Source organism: Colossoma macropomum, unplaced genomic scaffold (assembly GCF_904425465.1).
Source record: "Colossoma macropomum unplaced genomic scaffold, Colossoma_macropomum, whole genome shotgun sequence".
NCBI lineage: Eukaryota > Metazoa > Chordata > Actinopteri > Characiformes > Serrasalmidae > Colossoma > Colossoma macropomum.
The window spans coordinates 21,760,474-21,778,418 of NW_023494801.1; the positions used below are offsets into that span (position 1 = coordinate 21,760,474).

Genomic DNA, 17,945 nt, shown 5'->3' on the forward strand with positions numbered 1-17,945 from the left:
CCAGCTTTTGTTTTTAGTTTGTAATGATTTGTGATATTACTGAAGTAGTTAGCATTGAAGGATTGAATCATCAGCTTTAACTGCTACTGCCTTGGTAGTAAGGACAGAAGGGCATTACTCACAGATTGTGTTAGCTTCGTAGTTTTTCAGTACCAGTCATGTTTGCATAGTTATTCCGTGATGGTCACCGAAGCTGCCCCATGTAACAGGTTTAAAATTATGTTAAACATGTCATATGCATGGATTCCATTTTAAGTTGAAGTTGAGATAAAATAATTGTTATATAATGTCAACCAGTAAGATTCAGTAAGTGGTAAGCTGAATTGAAACCTGCACTGTTTACACATTTACAAATCATGAGGGTACTTCAGTCATTTTAAGCTTGCTGTATTTATGTTCATTAATGTTGCGTTTCACTTAATAATAAGTATTTTCATTTGAAAGTAGTATGAACTGTAATAACTTTAATGTGAAACATTTTTTTTAATGATAAGTTTTTAGTCAGTTTTGATGTAATAAGAAGTGAAAATGTAAAATTATGGAACACAAAAATAAATCATAAACACATTAATAAGAGAAAATTCAAACAGAATTTGGGCAAAAATAGAATTTATTCCAGACGGCTGTGTGTGTGTGTTGCTTAAACACTAGTGACAGTTATTTATGACTGCAGACTTTTTATGTGACAGTTTTGATGATGTGCGTTGTATTAATGCATCCCTTTCATTTGTTGTCATCATATCTGTTCAACAACTCATTTTACCTGTTGATCTGTAGTCAGCGGCATGCCCATATTATGAACTAAGCAGATTTCTCTACTGGGGGAAAAAATAAACAACGTTTTAGAAAATTGTTGCTATTGTACCTTCTAGTAAACAAAAAGTTTCTGCTGAATTATAATGTCATAAAAGAGTAAAAACACAAGTATTGCAGTGTACAGCATTGCAGTGCGTTGAACTGATATCTGTCTGGCAACATCACCAAAATATCCCACTTAAGTGAGTAAGTTTTGGTAAATGTGGTATTTAAGATGCTTTTTCATTAGCAGCTTACAGTTTGAGTGGATGATAATATTTAATAGTGTTTAAGTTTAATAGTAGACTTGGTTTTATGTGATATCACTTCATTGTATATGCCAGTGAATAATAACAGCTCTCCCTCCAAGCCTTTTTCATTGTCTTTATGTTGGCTTGATGAAGTGCATAGGTTTTGAAAATGCCTTAGGCCAAAGGTTTTGACACAGAGTAGGACCGTTATAAGCCTCATCAAAGGTTTGGAGAGGCTGTGGAAAACCCATTAGCACTGACATGCATGGGTTCCAGGGCTGTTTGAATGTTATGTTTTTTCTTTAAGTACCTGCTAAGACTGTCCTTAGAGACTGTTTGGAGGTGTTGCTTAAGAACAGATGTGTTGTCTTTGAACAGAGCACAGTTTGTACTTGCCCTACATTGCTGTTTAACACTGCAGCTTGTAGAAATTAGATCATGGCAGGTTGTTAATTAACGTGAAGTATCTTTATAGTCCTAGCCTTCATCCATAATCCAGCTACTATTAAGATGTACGAGGAAGACTGCATGTCTTTGATAAGATTCATATTTCAGCATGCAACAAGCAGTTCAGGCTTTTGCATCATGTTCTGTTTGCAGATGTGCCAAAACACACATCAATAGCTTTCTTTTTCTCTGCCTATCCCTGCAGAGATGTCGCATTATGACTATCAAATGAATAAACTATTTGAGTGAGAGGTCCTTTAACCTTTCCATGTTTATCCAAACATGGGGCTGTTACTAAGGAATTTGCTCTCAAAGTGGATAGAGACACAGCCACAGAGCACTAAAATGCGGCAGACATTTTGCAAACATACTCCCCAAGGAAATACATGTAAGCAATGGCGGTTTAAGAAAAGAGGGAACGGCTGCTTCGGTCTCTCTGTCGTTCTCTCTTTCTTCCTGCTCTCCTTTCCTCCCTCCATCAGGGTGCGTTCATCTCCCCTCCACTCCCCCAGACTGTTTCCCTCACTTCTCTTCCACAAGAAACCGACGTCAAACACACCGTTGTCTCTCTGAGGATAACTCGGAGGAAACTGCATGTCACTCGCTACGCCAGAATCTTGTACCACCACCCCCCCACACACACACACACACAATGTAAAAAAAAAATTAAACCTTGAGGTGCGCACTTGCCTCCTTGTCTGACGCGCCTTCTTGAAACAAGAGTTTTTCAATTCGGCCTTGATGTAGTTTGACAAACTTTGCTCAAAAGGCGGCTTTTGGAGGCGCTACAAACAACAACAACAACCAGAAAAAAAAAGCACTGAGTACCGCCCACGTTAGCGTCTGCTCTGGCAGAAACTGTTTGACTGCGCGGCTTCAATCAGCGCAATCTTCTCCTCTGACAGGTCTCCTGTGGTCTCCGATTGCACAAGAAGAAAAAAAAACGCAGGGAGAAATCAGAAAGGATACAAAGCTGCTTTGCGAGGCTTGGTGGAAGTAGGGCAGATTAAGGTGCCTAAGTGTGGGTTTTGTTGGAGCAGGTTCTCATGAGAACGGAGCGGCCCCTCTTAGCTCCGCATCCTCTCTCATCTCCCATCAATCTACCTCCCCTAAGAAGCTTCTCTGCAGTTTGCAGGCATGAGCAGGATGTTGTTAATAAAGCTCTTATCTGAGTTTGTTTTGTGGTTGTTGTTGCCTCAGATAGTGCCAAAGATATCTTCATTTAACAGTGTTTTTGGTGAGGCATTTTATTAAGGGTATACTAGAGCTGCCAGAACTCTCATCTGCCTCTGTTACAGTAAGATGTTTAGTGAATTGCCCCTTTATTAGATACAACTACACTGGCCAATTTATCAGGCACTTCTTGTTGAACAAGTTATCTTCTCCCTGTTCACCATCAATCAATAGAAAGAGACCACCTGACCAGATATTTGTCAGGTGGCAGACCATTCTCAGCACTCCAGTGACACCGATACGATAACGGCTAGTGTGTTATACTATTACAAGTGTAACAGTGCTGGGTTTTTACACAGTGTGTACACTTACATTCCAACTTATTAAACACCCATCTTGTTAGTGCTCTGTGTAGGTTTACAGCGGCACTGTAATTCATCTATTTTCAGGCACAACATGTGTTAGCCATCCTCTCGCCTTTCATCAGTGGTCAATTTCAGCTAAAGGATGAATTTTGATGACTGTTCTCAACTCAGCAGTGACAGTGAGGTGTTTAACCCAGCAGCTCACACTACCATGCCGCCACCATATCTGTGATGCTACTGAGGATGATCCACCAAAGAAATCACTGTTCAGAGGTGGTTCCGTAGGGGTCCCTGTCCATTAAGGGATGGGGTAGGAGGGTCGAAACAAAGTGAGTTTATATGGTAGGTGGACCTGAAAAAATAGCCATTGAGAGTAGATCCAAGGTAGACGTACCTAATAAACTGGTACTGTGTATTCTTAGTAGAGCCCTGCATGAGCATGAAATTGAAGCCCAAACCCGTCCCAACCCAGTCAGGCCTGACTGTAGCTTTGCACCACAACCCAATATTTTGTCAGGCCCTGTCAGGCTTCGCTCAGGCAGCAGACCTCTAATTCTTAGACGCTAAAGATAATTATCCATACTTTGTCATTTACAAAGAAGTGTGCAACTGTTTCTCTTTTAAATGCCTCTTTTCTTAAACCTGTTTCATATATACTACCTCTGTGTAATGTGTGGAAGGTCTTGCGTTTAATCCGGCACCCATGTTAACAGGTTAAGAGTGCTCACACAGCCTCCATTTATAAACTTTATATAACTATAAAAAAAAATAGTAAAAAAGTGCATTAGATGGTTCTTATACAGACAATATCAAATACTGTTTGAACATTTTGTGCTACATACACATTTTCTAGATCTGCAGGCTTGAAACAACTGACCAATCACAAGTCAGAATGATGTAAATCAGCCAAACTACAGTAACTCATTTGTGCACTGTTTGTGCATTTGTCTTGCTGTAAGTATACAGTGCTATTTTTTAATGAAATCCCTGTATGTATAAATGGCCATGGCATGCGAGCTGTTAAACTGCTGCATTGCTTGTGTCAAGCAGAACTAATATATGTGAAACATGTTGTAGAGACGTGTAGGTAAAACAGAGAAAACATTCTGTGTGTGTTCACCCATCTCACTGATCAGGTGTTGGTATCAGGTCCTCATTTTTCATTTTTCAAGGCTAGGAGAAGCCTGGCTTTTTAGTGCCTGCAGGAAAGCGCTGGAGCAAAAAGACATCATTGATTTTGATTTGGTTTTAGAAACTAGTCACATATGTTGCCAAGCCTGCTGGGTTTTTCTTCTGTTTTGAAGCATAAATAAAGAGGTGCATATGGAGGACACGCAAGACTAACATTGGTTGTTTTTGATGTTTCCAGCAAAGAGGACGACAAATCACAAACTTCCTTTCAAGATTCTAGTCAACCTTGTCTAATACAAGTGTTTGTTTTGAGTAATTCACATTATGTGTAGTGACACAAAGGAACAAGTCACTATTTTTTTTTATTAAGCTGGAATAAAATAATAGGTAGGGATAAATTCATAATTGGGCTTTATCTCTAAAGTGTCAGTTCTCATTTTTTGGTTTAATGGGAGTGAATTGAGCTAAGGTTTGGCCTAATGTTTTTGAAGGGGAATTCCAAGTTAGTCTGAGTGGGTTGATGTGAAATAGGCCGTTGTAGAGAAACTTACAGAGTCAGAACTGTGCACAGTGGTGGTCATAGGAACCACACGTTCAAAGAGTGTAATGCCTCCAACACCTTAATCACGGAAAGTTATTAACAGCTTCAACAAAGAAAGATATTAGATGAACTGGTTATGAATGAAGTGCCTGACGCCTGAGACATGGTTTTATGATAAGCCTTTGGCCTTAAACAGTTTTTAAAAGTTGTTCAAGGCGAAGAGGCCTTTACGTACCTGTATAGTACCTTTTTTTTCTAACAGTTCAGGGTATTGTAAGACCTTTTTTCAGATTTTCAGTACTTAGTAAATTTGATAGATATCAATCAACTCCTAGTTTCTATCGCCAGCACTGTAAAGAGCATCTGGTCAGTTTCTCTACAATGAACCACTCACGTCACACCATTTAGAATGACCTTGTTTACATCTTGATGATTTAATTATGCAGAAATTAAAAAAAAAAAATCATAGAATTCCACCTTAAACTCTATAATATTTCTCACACTAACCCATTGATTAGTCACCAAACATGCAAACACAAGCAGACTTTTGAGGTGAACTATCTTGGTGAACCGTCCTTTAAAGAAGGGCAGACAGAATTACAAAGGAGTCAGATAAGGATAAATATTGTTTTTGGGGCTTCTTCATGCATGCCTTGTCAATGGATTTGGCTAATCTTATCTGCTGAAGAAGGACAGTGGCAGATTACAGTGTAAGGTGACCCATCGCCTCAGCGGGAGACGTCAGTCGACACTTTCCCCTAACCTGTAATCAGTGAAGACCAGCTATCATGGTGCCACATGTTTTCCCCTCAGTGAGTGCTCAGATCTTCATCAGTCTCTTAGTCGAGAAGCGTTTTCCTGTTTGTGTGAAAGAGTGAGACCTTTCAGACTCACAGTCCTAAATGAACTTTTTGTCAGTGTGTGTTCATAAAAGACAGTCAGAATCCCTTGGTAAGTAAAAGTGTTGCCAGTGTTAGCTTACATTAGCTAAATTAGCTAACAAACATATAAGCAACAGCTTTGTTAGGTTAAGAGCCAGCATGCTTAAACGCACAAAATATAAATAGAATTGTTAAAGAACACACTTTTTAAACTAAGCGACTGCTTGTTAGCCTCAACTGTATTCTATTAGGTTTTTCTTTTTGTTGATGTGTTCTTTTACTACAGTAAAAGTGGTACAACACAGTGTTGTTGTACAGGTTTTACTTATTTTTTTATTTGTACTTCACAATCAGCATGACAGCTCTTAGCTTAGATTAGTTAGGCAGTCAGCTAATTTTTTGTTTATTCAGTAAAATTAATGTAGCTAACCTGAATACTTATGATTTACGTGGATTAGGTTCAGCTTTGATTACTGGTAAAAATGTACAGTTACCGTGAAGACTAGTTTACACCTCTGAAAATGTTTTTTTTTGAAATTGCAACTTTCATGAAAGCAGAACACTGTAAAGATAAGTTCAGTTTATTCAGACTGTTCAAAGAAATTTGTTGCTTAAAGAAAATGAGTTCTGAAACTCTTTAACCTTTAAGAAAGTGCAAGCAGCCTTATCACTCAAACTTTTTCATATTATGTTAAATATACTGTTGGTGTCACAACAAAACCTTGTATTTCCAGAATGCTTATTTTGCAGAAGAAGGAAAAATGTTCTAGCTCTGAGTTGTTCTGTTCATCTTGAAATTGTAACACATTTTAAAGTGCAGCTGGCATTTCCATTTTGTGAAGTCGGAAAAAAAAAAAAGACAAACAGAGATCGTCATGAAACATGAAGGTTTTTTCCGTCAACGGTGATATTCATATTTTTCACACTTAGCATGTTTGACACTGAATCATTTGGCACTGTACTCATTATGGTTAGTGTAGAATGCATACTGTTAGTCATCAAAGAACAGTATAAGCTTTCATCTAGACTGTACGTCTCCCTCTGTTTCTTTCTCTTTCTTTCTTTCCTGTGATGCCATTTCGTGCCCTAGGGGAGATCTGATAAGGCACACCAGCCCTTCTCCACAGTAGTGGCGGTCCGTTGAAAGATCAGGGTTCTGGGTCAGCCTGAGGCGAGGGAGGCACTCTTCAAAAGTGCTGTGCTTGCCAGATCAAACATGCGCATGCTTCCCCCTGAAGTACATCAGGAAAAAAAAACACATAATGAATGCCTGGCGGCCATATTGTTGTGAGATACAGTACAAGGACATACGTGTAGATTTGTCCGAGCGAGAGTGAGAAATAACCCCACCCAGTGTTAGTTAACAGCACCTGAATTCAAGCACACGCATGTGAGAGTATCTCACATATGTGCGGCTTTGACAGCCTGAAAGGCCCGAGAGGAGCCGTGCTCCAACTTGCCTCAGAAAACTGTTGAACTTTTGATCCCAGAAATATTGAGCTGCATTGAAAGGCCCGCCTGAGCGGTGGTGAGGGGAATCTAATTACCGCTCTCTCATGCTCTCCTTCTCTCCAGCACTGTTATTGACGTGGGCACCGCATAGCAAACACAACTACAGCTGGGCACATAGCTTCCACTCTGAAGTACTGAGTTTTGGCTTTAAACAAAGGAGCGCATTGAAATGCTAATGAACATCGATTCATCACTTTGTAGCGTTTCTGTATAGGTGGTTTGTATCTTTGTCTACCTTTCCCCGTCTGAGCTGAACTGTCTCAGGCTCAGTGAGCAGATGGTCTTCTTTCTTTCGTTTGTTCTCTTAACAGCTTTTTGTACTGCGAACACAACTTTCTGGCAGATTTGATGTCGTGCAGCAGTTTGACTTTTCCTAAAGTGAACCCAAAGTGGAAATTTCTGTTAAAACTTGAAAAATTAAGAAAGTGAATTATATAATATCAGGATTTACTGTTGCATCGTGACAAGACGTGAAGGCTCTTGGTGGATTGTGTGTGTGTGGAAAAATATGTTGTTTTACTGATTGAAGCTAACCTCCATTTACTTTAGATGAAACATATAAATATAATGCCTACTGGTGGTGTTTAAACTGCATTTTTGTAAAGGCGGAAAAACACAAGGCCATTTTCAGGGAGGGGCGATGGCTCAAATATCAGTGTTGCTGGAGTTTTTAAACACCTCAGTGTCACTGTTAGAATGAGAATAGTCCACCAACCAGAAATATCTAGCCAACAGCGTCCTGTGACCACTGATGAAGGACTAGAGCAGACATGTCAAATTGGGCCCTTCTGGGACAAAGTGCTGCAGAGATTAGCATTTACCCTCATCTAACACTCTGAATCCAGTTCATAAAGGCCTCGCTAATTAGTTAATAAGCTGAATCAGGTATGTTTAATGAGGCAGTGTGCTGAAGTATGCAGTGTTTTGACCCGCAAGGACTGAAGCCTGACACATGTGGACAAGACGATGACTATCAAAAACTGTGCAGCAACAGATGAGCACTTATCTCTGACTTTACATGTACAAGGTGGACCAATGAGGTCAGTGTGTCTATTAGAGTGGACAGTGAGTGGAGTCGGTGTTTTAAAAACTCCAGCAGCACTGCTGTAGCTGATCCACTTGTACTAGCCAACGCACACTAACACACCACCACCATGTCAGTGTCACTGCATTGCTGAGAATGATCCACCCAAATAATACCTGTTCTGTGGTTGTCCTGTGGGGATCCTGAACATGTAAAGAACAGGATTAAAGGGCGCTAACAGAGTATGCAGAGTAACAGATGGAGTAGAGTCTGTAGCTGTAAAACTACAATGTGTACCTGTACGTTAGGAGGGGTAGATACAAGGAGGTGTATTAATTAAGTGGCTAGTTGGTGTATATTGCTAAATAGCAGTTACAGTCTACGTTCTGAGAATTTTCAAGGAGTATCTTTCATGGTGTTTTGCCACCCGTAATCTTTTATGCAAGCATCTAGCCTGAAGAAACAGCGAGAGTTACTACTCTTCCTTGTTTAAAAAGGCTAGTAACAATTACCTAGTTACCCAGATTGGTTAGTCAGTTTGTGTTTCATTTTATACATTAATTGGAGTTTAACTAAAACTAGAACAGTTGACTTTTTATTGTTGCCCAACACCTTAAATAAAGATTTAAATGCCGCCAATGTAATGATAGTTGCTGCATTGGTGTTGTAACTCTTTTCTATTGAATAAAATATATTTTATATTCTCTTAGTGTTTGATTAGTCTGAATCTGTATCACTCCTGCTTCTGCTTCTTCCCAGTACATTAAAAAGAACAGCTAGAATCAAATTCCCACTTATGTATTGTGATGCTTACTGCGGATGAGGCATTGATTCCCACTCTTGTTAAGAATTATTTTCTTATTATTCCTCTTTTTCCTCTACCGCTTAGCAGATGTAGTAAGGCAGTAGCATCCCTTCATCCAAATTTGGCACACAGATTCACGCATTATTCTGCTTCTTCTTTTCAGACAGAGATGAGGACCAAAGTTCTGGAGGCCAAACACCAAGAGGAGAAGCTGAAGCTACAGCAGAAACATGATGCCGACGTTCAGAAGGTAGTTTGCATTGAAACGCTTACCCCCTCTTCCTTTCCTCTTGCCTGAGCATTTTGTAGACCCCAAACTGCGACAGGAGAATGTGACAGTTCCTAGCATTTCCTGTCCTCACCGTGAGTGTCATTAATGCATGTCAGAAATGCACCTTAATTATACGCTGATCGCAACCAGTCCATGTCCAATCCAATTTGCATAACATGCCTGAGCTCTCATAATGACTTCACATGCTGAATGAAAGCATGAGATTTCCTTTTTTATCCCCATATCCATATGAAGGTGGGACCAAGCGAATTTTAATTAGCCTCTTTATGAATAATACATGAGCCTTAGTGGTTGTTGTCAGTGTAGGTGAGCAGAGAGACAGACATGTGTGTAATACATGCCATGGATCAATACACCACATACCTAACATGTTTTTCACTGGCCTTGCTCTGTAAGCACCACAGGCATTTTGCACAGTTAGTTGCAGTTCATGACGACACTATTTGTGTCATTCTCCCTAGAAAGTGCTTGTTAATTCAGAGAGCTGGTTAAAGTCACGGGGTTCCAGATTTTCTCCCCAATGTAGTCATATCCTTTTCCACCCACTACTTAGGCCTCCCCTAATCACACCATACAACCATCGCCAGGAGAGTGAACGCAAACACAAGCTTCCTCACGTGAAGCAAGCCACCACTTATTTTCAAACTGCTGCTAATATCATTAGATCATAAGTTTTCAGGTTATTAACATATTAAGCTCAAACATATGCACACTCTGACCAGATGTGAGTTTGAATGTGCAGATACATGAAAGATGAGATGACTGAATAATGGCAGTGTAATTTGTGTATGATCATTTTATATTTATCCAATACTGATTTTGAAACCTTGACTATTGCTTGATACTACTAACACAAAAATGTTTTCTTTAAAAGCTCCAGTATCCGGCCTGCATTTTCTGTTGATATCGGCCAAATACCAATCTGTTCATTTCTTGACTATATATAACTTTGAATAGTAAGGGCCACGAGTTGCAGCACAAGTGCCTATAGTGATTTTGTAGACCATACGTCAGCAAATGTTTGTCGGTTTCAAAGTCATTTCGCTTGTAGGCAGAGAGACTGAACCAGAGGTAGCCAGGCGTCTCTTCATATCATAGATGCCCTAAAAGCTTGAAATGGCAGTCCCTAAAAGCAGCACTTCTCCCAGCCAGGGCTCGCACATCCGACCCTCCTCTCTGGACTCTCGTCCCCTTTCTCTCTGTGTTATGACTTTCCTCTGTGTGACTGAAATGCACTCTTTAAGAAGGCGATGGGAAAATTGTGTGTGTCCCTAAATGTTCCATGAACTTCTCTTTACCCTCCTACTCCCCCTGTCCCCCCAGAGGCTTTCATCTCTGGCGGTCGGGCCGACTGGCAGGATGACGAGCTTAGCAACAGAGTGCACTTCTGATGGACAAAAAGCAGGACAAATAATCCTCTGATGGGCACCGTGACTTTTTTCCCAGAGGGAGAAAATAATAATAACTTTTAGGGGGGCTTTTAATCAGAAGTCACCAGTGTTTCAAGGGCAGACTGGCTCTCTGAAATGTCCCCCTCCCCCACACTCTTACCCACACTCTCCTCAGCAAACACCCTCTTTTATTAGGATACATGAGAGGGAAAGAGGCTATGAAGCCTGGACCCCAGAAAGCACATCTCAAATTAGGGGCTCCATTGCAGCTTCCTCTTATTACTGGCAAAGCCCTTTGAAGACTATTTTGGTCAGTTTCTCCCTCCCCCCATGGGCTTTGTGTAGGAACCTCAATAGCTCTCCATGGATACTGAGCATTAATTAAACTCAGTGTTGCTTGTATTAAGATTGTAATTGATAAAGATGTTGTCCATGCTCGCGTGTGGTTTCCGTATTAATGAGCTGCTTTGTGTGGATGAGAGAGGCTCAGAGATGCTTTAGATCCGCATGTGCATCTCCTTCATCAAAGCCTGCTTGGGAAGGATGTCAATATTTGCTCAGGTGCATCTTTGCTTTGCTGCAAGGAATTCATAAACACAGCAAAACACCACACAAAACACACAGATGCCGTCCATCTGAAAGTTCCATCCAGTCCTGGTGAGACCCGGCCAGCGGGTGTCCTCTTGTCCGCCCGCCTCCTTCACCCCGTGTCCCGCCGGGCGTTGATCTCGCCGGCTCCTCCACGGTGAGGCATAGAATTAAGGTTGCAGCGCCACCAACCAGTCCAGCTGAGACGCTGTACGCCTGCCTTTGAACTCCTACTCAGATCTCTCTGCGCAACCTGCGGAGAGTCAGCCCTTCAAAAGAACCCGAACAAACACTGCCGCCTCTGATAAAACACATTTCTGCGATGCTAACCCTGCCCCCCAGCTTCAGGCAGCGCAAGCATCTTATCTCACACATCCCAACTCACACTGACCACGCACGTAAGCAGCTAGGCCTGCCAGCATGGAGCAAGCCCCAGGCTGATCTGGTGTTTGTTTGGAGCGAGCTAAATAAGGGCCATGCTAAACTCCCTCCTCCACGAAGGAGCTCTGAATTCCTGCGTCTCATCAAAGACCCGCTCTCCATCTGTGAAACAATAACAGCAGCTCTGCTGTGCGTCACACAATGGGCAGATTGTTGAGGACTTGCAGAACCGGTCCTATGGGGACCTGGGCGGCATTAAGAGGAGCCCACGCTAGAGGTCTCCAAGAGTTGAGGGACAGGGCCAAGAGTCAAGCCACCTGTTCTAGTTCACATTGCCACCAGCAGCCTTCATTCATAGCAGGACTCGGTTGAATCAGTAGAGAATCATTGTAAATTCTGATGGTGAGCAGTGATAAACTTACTTTTCAACTGCCTAAATGAGATTTCAGTTTGATTGGTGTTACCAAAAAAAATCAGTAATAGGAGTGGGCTGCCTCGGCACTTTCATTTAGGCTTAGATCAAAAGCATAACAATAACAAAACAAAGCATACGACTATACTGTACAAACAACCTTATCTGTAATCCTCCCAACGGTCTGAAGAAAAAATGTTCTAATGTCCATGTTTCAAACTTCCTGCCCAGCACAGTTAGCTAATGCTTTCTGCAAGTCAGTCAAGTGAAGCCGCCCACTGAGTCATTTTATCCCTCTCATAACAAGGGGTGGCACAAAGTAGATATTTTTTTTCCAGACTTGTTGTCATTCTTGTTAAACTGATAAAGCCGTGCTGCAGCCTTCCACTCATTGAATGGCTTCACAAAACATAAACAGGGCATAGAAATTATTAAAAACAAAAAGGACAACACATAGCTACAGTACCAGTGGCCTTCAGGCTACTAAGCTTTAGCTGTTTTATTATTTTAGCCTGTAAGCGAGATAGCAAAAACTACCACTGTTGTGCCTAAAACTAGCAAACCACACCAAGAACAAAATGACCTTCTATCAAAGTTTCTGACTAAAAAGCATGTTTATTTTCTCCAGTTAAAGCAGCCATGGTAGGTAATGTTGTGTTACCACAACGTCCGGTGTTAAAACTAGTTACTGAAGAAGGGTGACGTGGATAATAATGATTAAAGTCAGCATAAAGAAGCAGTTTGGTTCCTGTAACTGTGCTCAGATGGAGAGCTGGTGGTGTGGGAAAATGGCTTTTTATTTATTTATTTATTTTTCTTATTTTTTCATATTTAATGCTTTCTGCTTGGCACCCCCTGCCCCAAGGACCCCACAGAAGTATCATTAAATGGCAAATAGCTGGGGGGTGTGATCGGACAAGGTGTGCTGCACACAATATTACATGCCTGGTCAGTGCCATGTCTGGGATGTTTAGTCCGCATTGAATATTATGCTAAACTTGTTTTGGTGTTCGTTTACACTAATTCCTTCTTGTCATGGCCTTCTGTCTTTCGTCTCTGTTTTGTCTGTTTCTAATTGTCTTGTTGTGTAATTGGAGTATTGCTACCCTGGCTGTAGGAGGACTTGTAAGACTTGGCCTTAAACCGTGAAATGAAAAGGTCATAGAATTTAACCAGACAACTGCTGTTGTGCCTCTGAGGATTCTAAGTCTCTGCTTTAACCATCACTGACGGGCTAAAGGCTCAGCCTTGAGTGACATAATAATTATAGTAATCTCTCATTTACAGTTCATACCTATTGAATTAGAATAAACTTTGGAGCACCATATTTTGTCTGTTTTAGGGTACTTCCAGTTCTGTCTCTCATTTTCTCCACCATTAAACAAATTTGTCAAATTCCTCTTGGCTTTATCTGTCTCGTGTCAGGAGAGGGTCATGGATTTGGATGGTGCAGTGGCCCTTGCCCAAAGAGAATAATGTGAGAATCGGAAGGGTTCGTCATCCTCTGCTTTTCAGCTTACTCAGTCGTTACAGATAATGCACTTACAGAAAAGCCTGTGGCAGGGTGAAGGGGCCAAAAAGCAGGATCTTTCTCTTCCCCCGTCCCCATCACACACAAACACAGACGCACACCAGCCTTTTGACTGCTTGCTTCAAAGCTGCAAATTCCACCGCTCTTTGGAGAAGGAGGCTCCTTTTCGGTTATCGTCCCGAATAAGACCGTTAGCCCCTGTAATCTGCAGCCAGCGGGTCGCACACGAGTCAAGCCCTGCTTCCCACACAACCGTGTTTAGGACACTAGATTAGGCTGGAAGGCCTGGAAAATTCTGTCGTAGACATGCACTCAAATGTCATGAAGGCCTCAGTTTGGGTATTGTGGCCAAGTTTTACAAGTTCTCTCACAGCTGGCCTACCACGACCCCAGTAATAAGAACAACAAAGCAAATGAGAGCCACACTAAACAGAAAGCAGATTCAGAAGGGCATGACTAGGAGTGAGCAGGCTTTTGAAGCAGACATTTAAGAAACTGCCTTTTCTCAAGATTTTAGACCGAAAGAATGGAGAGATAGAGGAGCTGAAGAGCGTGCACCGGGCCAAGCAGAAAGAAGCTGAGGAAGCAGTGAGAACATTGGAGAAAAAAGGTGAGGTGTTCCCTTCGACACACAGTCCAACTGTGCTTGTATCTTTCTCCATGACAGTAAAGTAAAACATTAATTCGGCACAGCAGCACTAAATCACTTGTCCTGACATTCAGTAATGGTGTAGGTTTGATGTTTTCGGCGACAGTCTAGTCAGTGAACATATATTGCCTTCATCCATGTACACAGTTATACATCAAGGTAATCTTGCCAGTCATTTTGTTTGCTGGTAATCTTGTGCAGCACAAGGCATGATTGAAAATATTGGTACTGCTGGAACATGCAATTATGCAAACAAGAAACTGTTCCTAATGGAAAAATCAGTCCCCCGTAGGTCGATTTTGACGCAGTCCTTAGTGTTTCACCCAGTTTGTAGTTGTAATTGCTCTTTGCTGATGCTGCAATTTATGGAAACAACCATAGTGTAAGAATAAATATACAGTATATGAGACATTGTCACTGTCCTAAAAAGACGTGTATTTTATTTTTGATGATTTTTAATTATATGCTTTATTTGAACACAGCCACCTTTACATTGTGTGAAAATTTTCTTAAAGAATGGACCAATAAAAATGCTCCAAAATCACTTGGAATAAAACCTGTTTACTTTAACTTACTTTAAAAGTGAAGAATGTTTTTGCCATCTCCTGTAAAGGTGGGGATACTCGTTTTTCTGTGGACATATAATATAATTATATAATAATTAAAGTTGTTTTTCCCCTGATATCTGTTAAGCTAGAAAAAACAAAATAGTGCTACATTAAAAAATACTATGGAAAAACTATGAATCCATTTATTTTATTCAATGTTTTGCATATTTTGCTGCACTGAATATGATTAAACAAGACTAATCAAACAAAAAAAAGTGTTTTTTTGCAAGCACTTACGAGATCCCCCAAATGCCCAGAAAAGTGTATTTTGACATGATCACAATAATGATAAATATTGCCCTGCTCTAATAATGATAATAAGAAGTAGAAAAAGAGTAATTTAATTTGCCTAAAAAGGTTTGGGTTCTGTTTTATTTGGATAGCCCCCCGTAAATTATCTACAGATTGGTCCAATTGTTAACCAAGTGTTGAAACTCAGTTGAGGCTCAACAGTGTTAGGGTCAGGAATAATTGGTGGAGGTTATGGTTAGGATTAGTGAAAATTAAGCTGAATTTAATAAATAATTATTTGAATGTAGGATGAATGCAAGGAAAGCATCTACAAAGTATCTACATTTGGCTAACCAAATGAAGTGTGAAATTGGTTGCATGTATCCTTGTTTGTATGTGTAAAGGGACAGTATAAAATCTGTTTGGGACAGTAAACCTTCAGTCTGCTTGCCTAATGTTGAACACTGAGTGTGTTTACATGCACTTAATAATCCGGTAACTGCAGAAAATCAGATTTTGTCAGTAATATGATCACAGGTTTATATGCTCTTGAGTAATCAGATCGTCTAGAAGAATATTTTACAAAGAATATTTTAAATCCTTCATTTCATCAAGCATGCAGTTGGTTTCAGCGTTGCTCCAAAAGTGTTGCTGCCATCTCAAGGGTGCTGTTTTAAACTCTGCTTGCTTATTTCCGGGGGCGTGGTCTGTTTTCGCACAAACGCAGACTGAAAAATCCGAAAGAAATCAGAGTAAGAGTTTACATCCACTGAGAAAGCTGATTACTAAGCTAAAATCCAGCTCTCTTTTTTGGATTACTTAATCAGATTTCTAGACCTTATTCCGACCTAAGAAATTGGAGTATGTTGTTATGCTCCTGTAGTTTTCAGTATTGAGAAATCTACTACTTGTCTGCCTTTTTTTAAAACTGGGCTTTAATGTCGTCCTGTGGGGATGATACATCTTATTTTAGAAAATGGAAAACTTACAGTGTAGTTACTCATGTCTTTATACTGTGTGTTCTAGTGGTGAGGGAAAACAGCATATTGACAATCTCTTCTCTTGGCTACATCCATGCTGAAAGCAAGAAGTGCTCTTAGGTTTTTGCCACAGCATGTGTTGCTGTGGCTACAACGTGGGCTAATGCTTCAACACAGAATACAGCAGTAAATGGCTTACTGCCAAAAAGAGAGAACACTGTTCTCCCACTAATCACATAATCATAGTTAGCTAGTTATAGAGATGGATCACTTCAAAGATGAAACCATTGGGACTAAATTGGCTAAATTGGCTAGCTCCTGACTAATACTTATTCAAGTGATTATTCAGTGTTATGTGTTTGTGAAGTTTGTCACACAATGGAAACCAAATTTGGAAACATCAGTAACTAGCAATTAGCAGGATAGCTTACAAAATATCAGGGAAAATAGGGTCAAGGAATCGAGGTGTATTATTTAGCAGTAAAATGTGTAAGAAAATTTTGTTTTTGATGGCTTATTGTTTGTTAGCTAGTTTTTTTTTATGTCTGATGGGCAGTGTTCCACTTAGATTGCATTCTGTTGATCTATGTGTTCTGAATAAACATGAACTACATGAAGGAACGTGACTACTGTTGAGTTTCATCTTTTTCTAAAAATGCATTTACCATGTAACCATATAATGTTATAACCATATTATGTAGCCCTAAGAGGCTTTAAAGACTTTGGATATCTGGTTCCTGTAACCACCATTTCTGATGCTGTTTTCTGTGCATCCACACTGGCAGATTTTAGTAGGCAATATCGTAATATAAAATATATTTTTTTTTCTCTTTAGTGGGCCAAGCTGACATTTGAAAATGTACTTGCTTATTTAAATAACATGAATCAAAAAAAGTGCTATATCGCAACTGGCTGTTTAGCAAAGTAACATTTTGCAGCACTTAAGTGCACTTAACTGCCTCATGTTGTTTACATCTTAAAACTGCAACACAGATCAACCAAAATCAAAACGATAAACTGGCTGATTGCCAATTGCACGTTTTTAGTAAACATCATACAGTTCAGATCTTGGCCAATTCAAATCATGCTGCTCTATATATATCACAGTAACAATTAACTAATAGTATATATTGCACAGCCCTAGAACACAGCTGGAGCTGACCAGCTTTGATGGAGGGCAGGACTAAAACACAACTTCACTACATTTTGGAAAAAAGAAAAAAATCAAGGTGACAGTGAGTTTTTGTGCATTAGGAATTAGCATTTGGCGCATACAGCATTTTGGTATAGATATAGCAGAAGCGAGTGCACATACTGCCTCTTGTTATTTACATCATAAAATGGGAAAATGTATTGGCCAAAGTTGTAATTAGCTGATTGCCAGTTGCGGGTTTGGAGCAAAAATCTGCCAGTTCCAGTCGTGCATACCTACAGTGAACCAAAGATAACATCAGCTAGCTAGATGATCTAACGGTGAGATGAAACAAGTTAACATAATTTTATTACCTTATTAGACTCCATTTATTATTAGCAAGTGTTTGTGTTTCTAGATGAAGTATTACACACACTGTGTTTGTTTTCTCTTATATAAACAAAATCTGTGATCTAGTGGTTTGTACCCAGCCTTTTACGGTTTACAGGAAATACATCTGTCTCTACAAAAGTCCCTTGTGTTTGAGAACAGAGTAAAATGTCTTGTATTATTTATGGCGCAGTGTACATGCCTTGTCAATGCTGTTCCATTAATTCAAAGCAATGCACCGAAGACCAATGATACCAAACATGTTTTTTTATTTGATTTGTTTTTGCTTAGCGAAGATTGTCTCCACCATTGTCGTTTTTATTACTTTCAGTCTATTTTGAATCACACAATTATGTGTGTGTGTGTGTGTGTGTGTGTGTGTGTTGGGTGTGGGTGTGAGTGTGAATGAGTGAGAGTAGACATAGGGATGCCCTG

At 40.2% G+C, this 17,945-nt stretch overlaps 1 protein-coding gene across 3 annotated transcripts in view; it reads left to right on the forward strand.

Annotated features, from left to right (window-relative positions):
- Positions 1-17,945, forward strand: part of cep112 (centrosomal protein 112) — a 196,246-nt gene that overhangs the window by 46,429 nt on the left and 131,872 nt on the right. For all 3 annotated transcript variants that reach the window (XM_036589491.1, XM_036589492.1, XM_036589493.1), the window contains 2 exons: positions 9,089-9,175; positions 14,031-14,130. In XM_036589491.1, the coding sequence (XP_036445384.1) occupies positions 9,089-9,175; positions 14,031-14,130 (187 nt within the window). The remainder of the gene's footprint in view (positions 1-9,088; positions 9,176-14,030; positions 14,131-17,945) is intronic.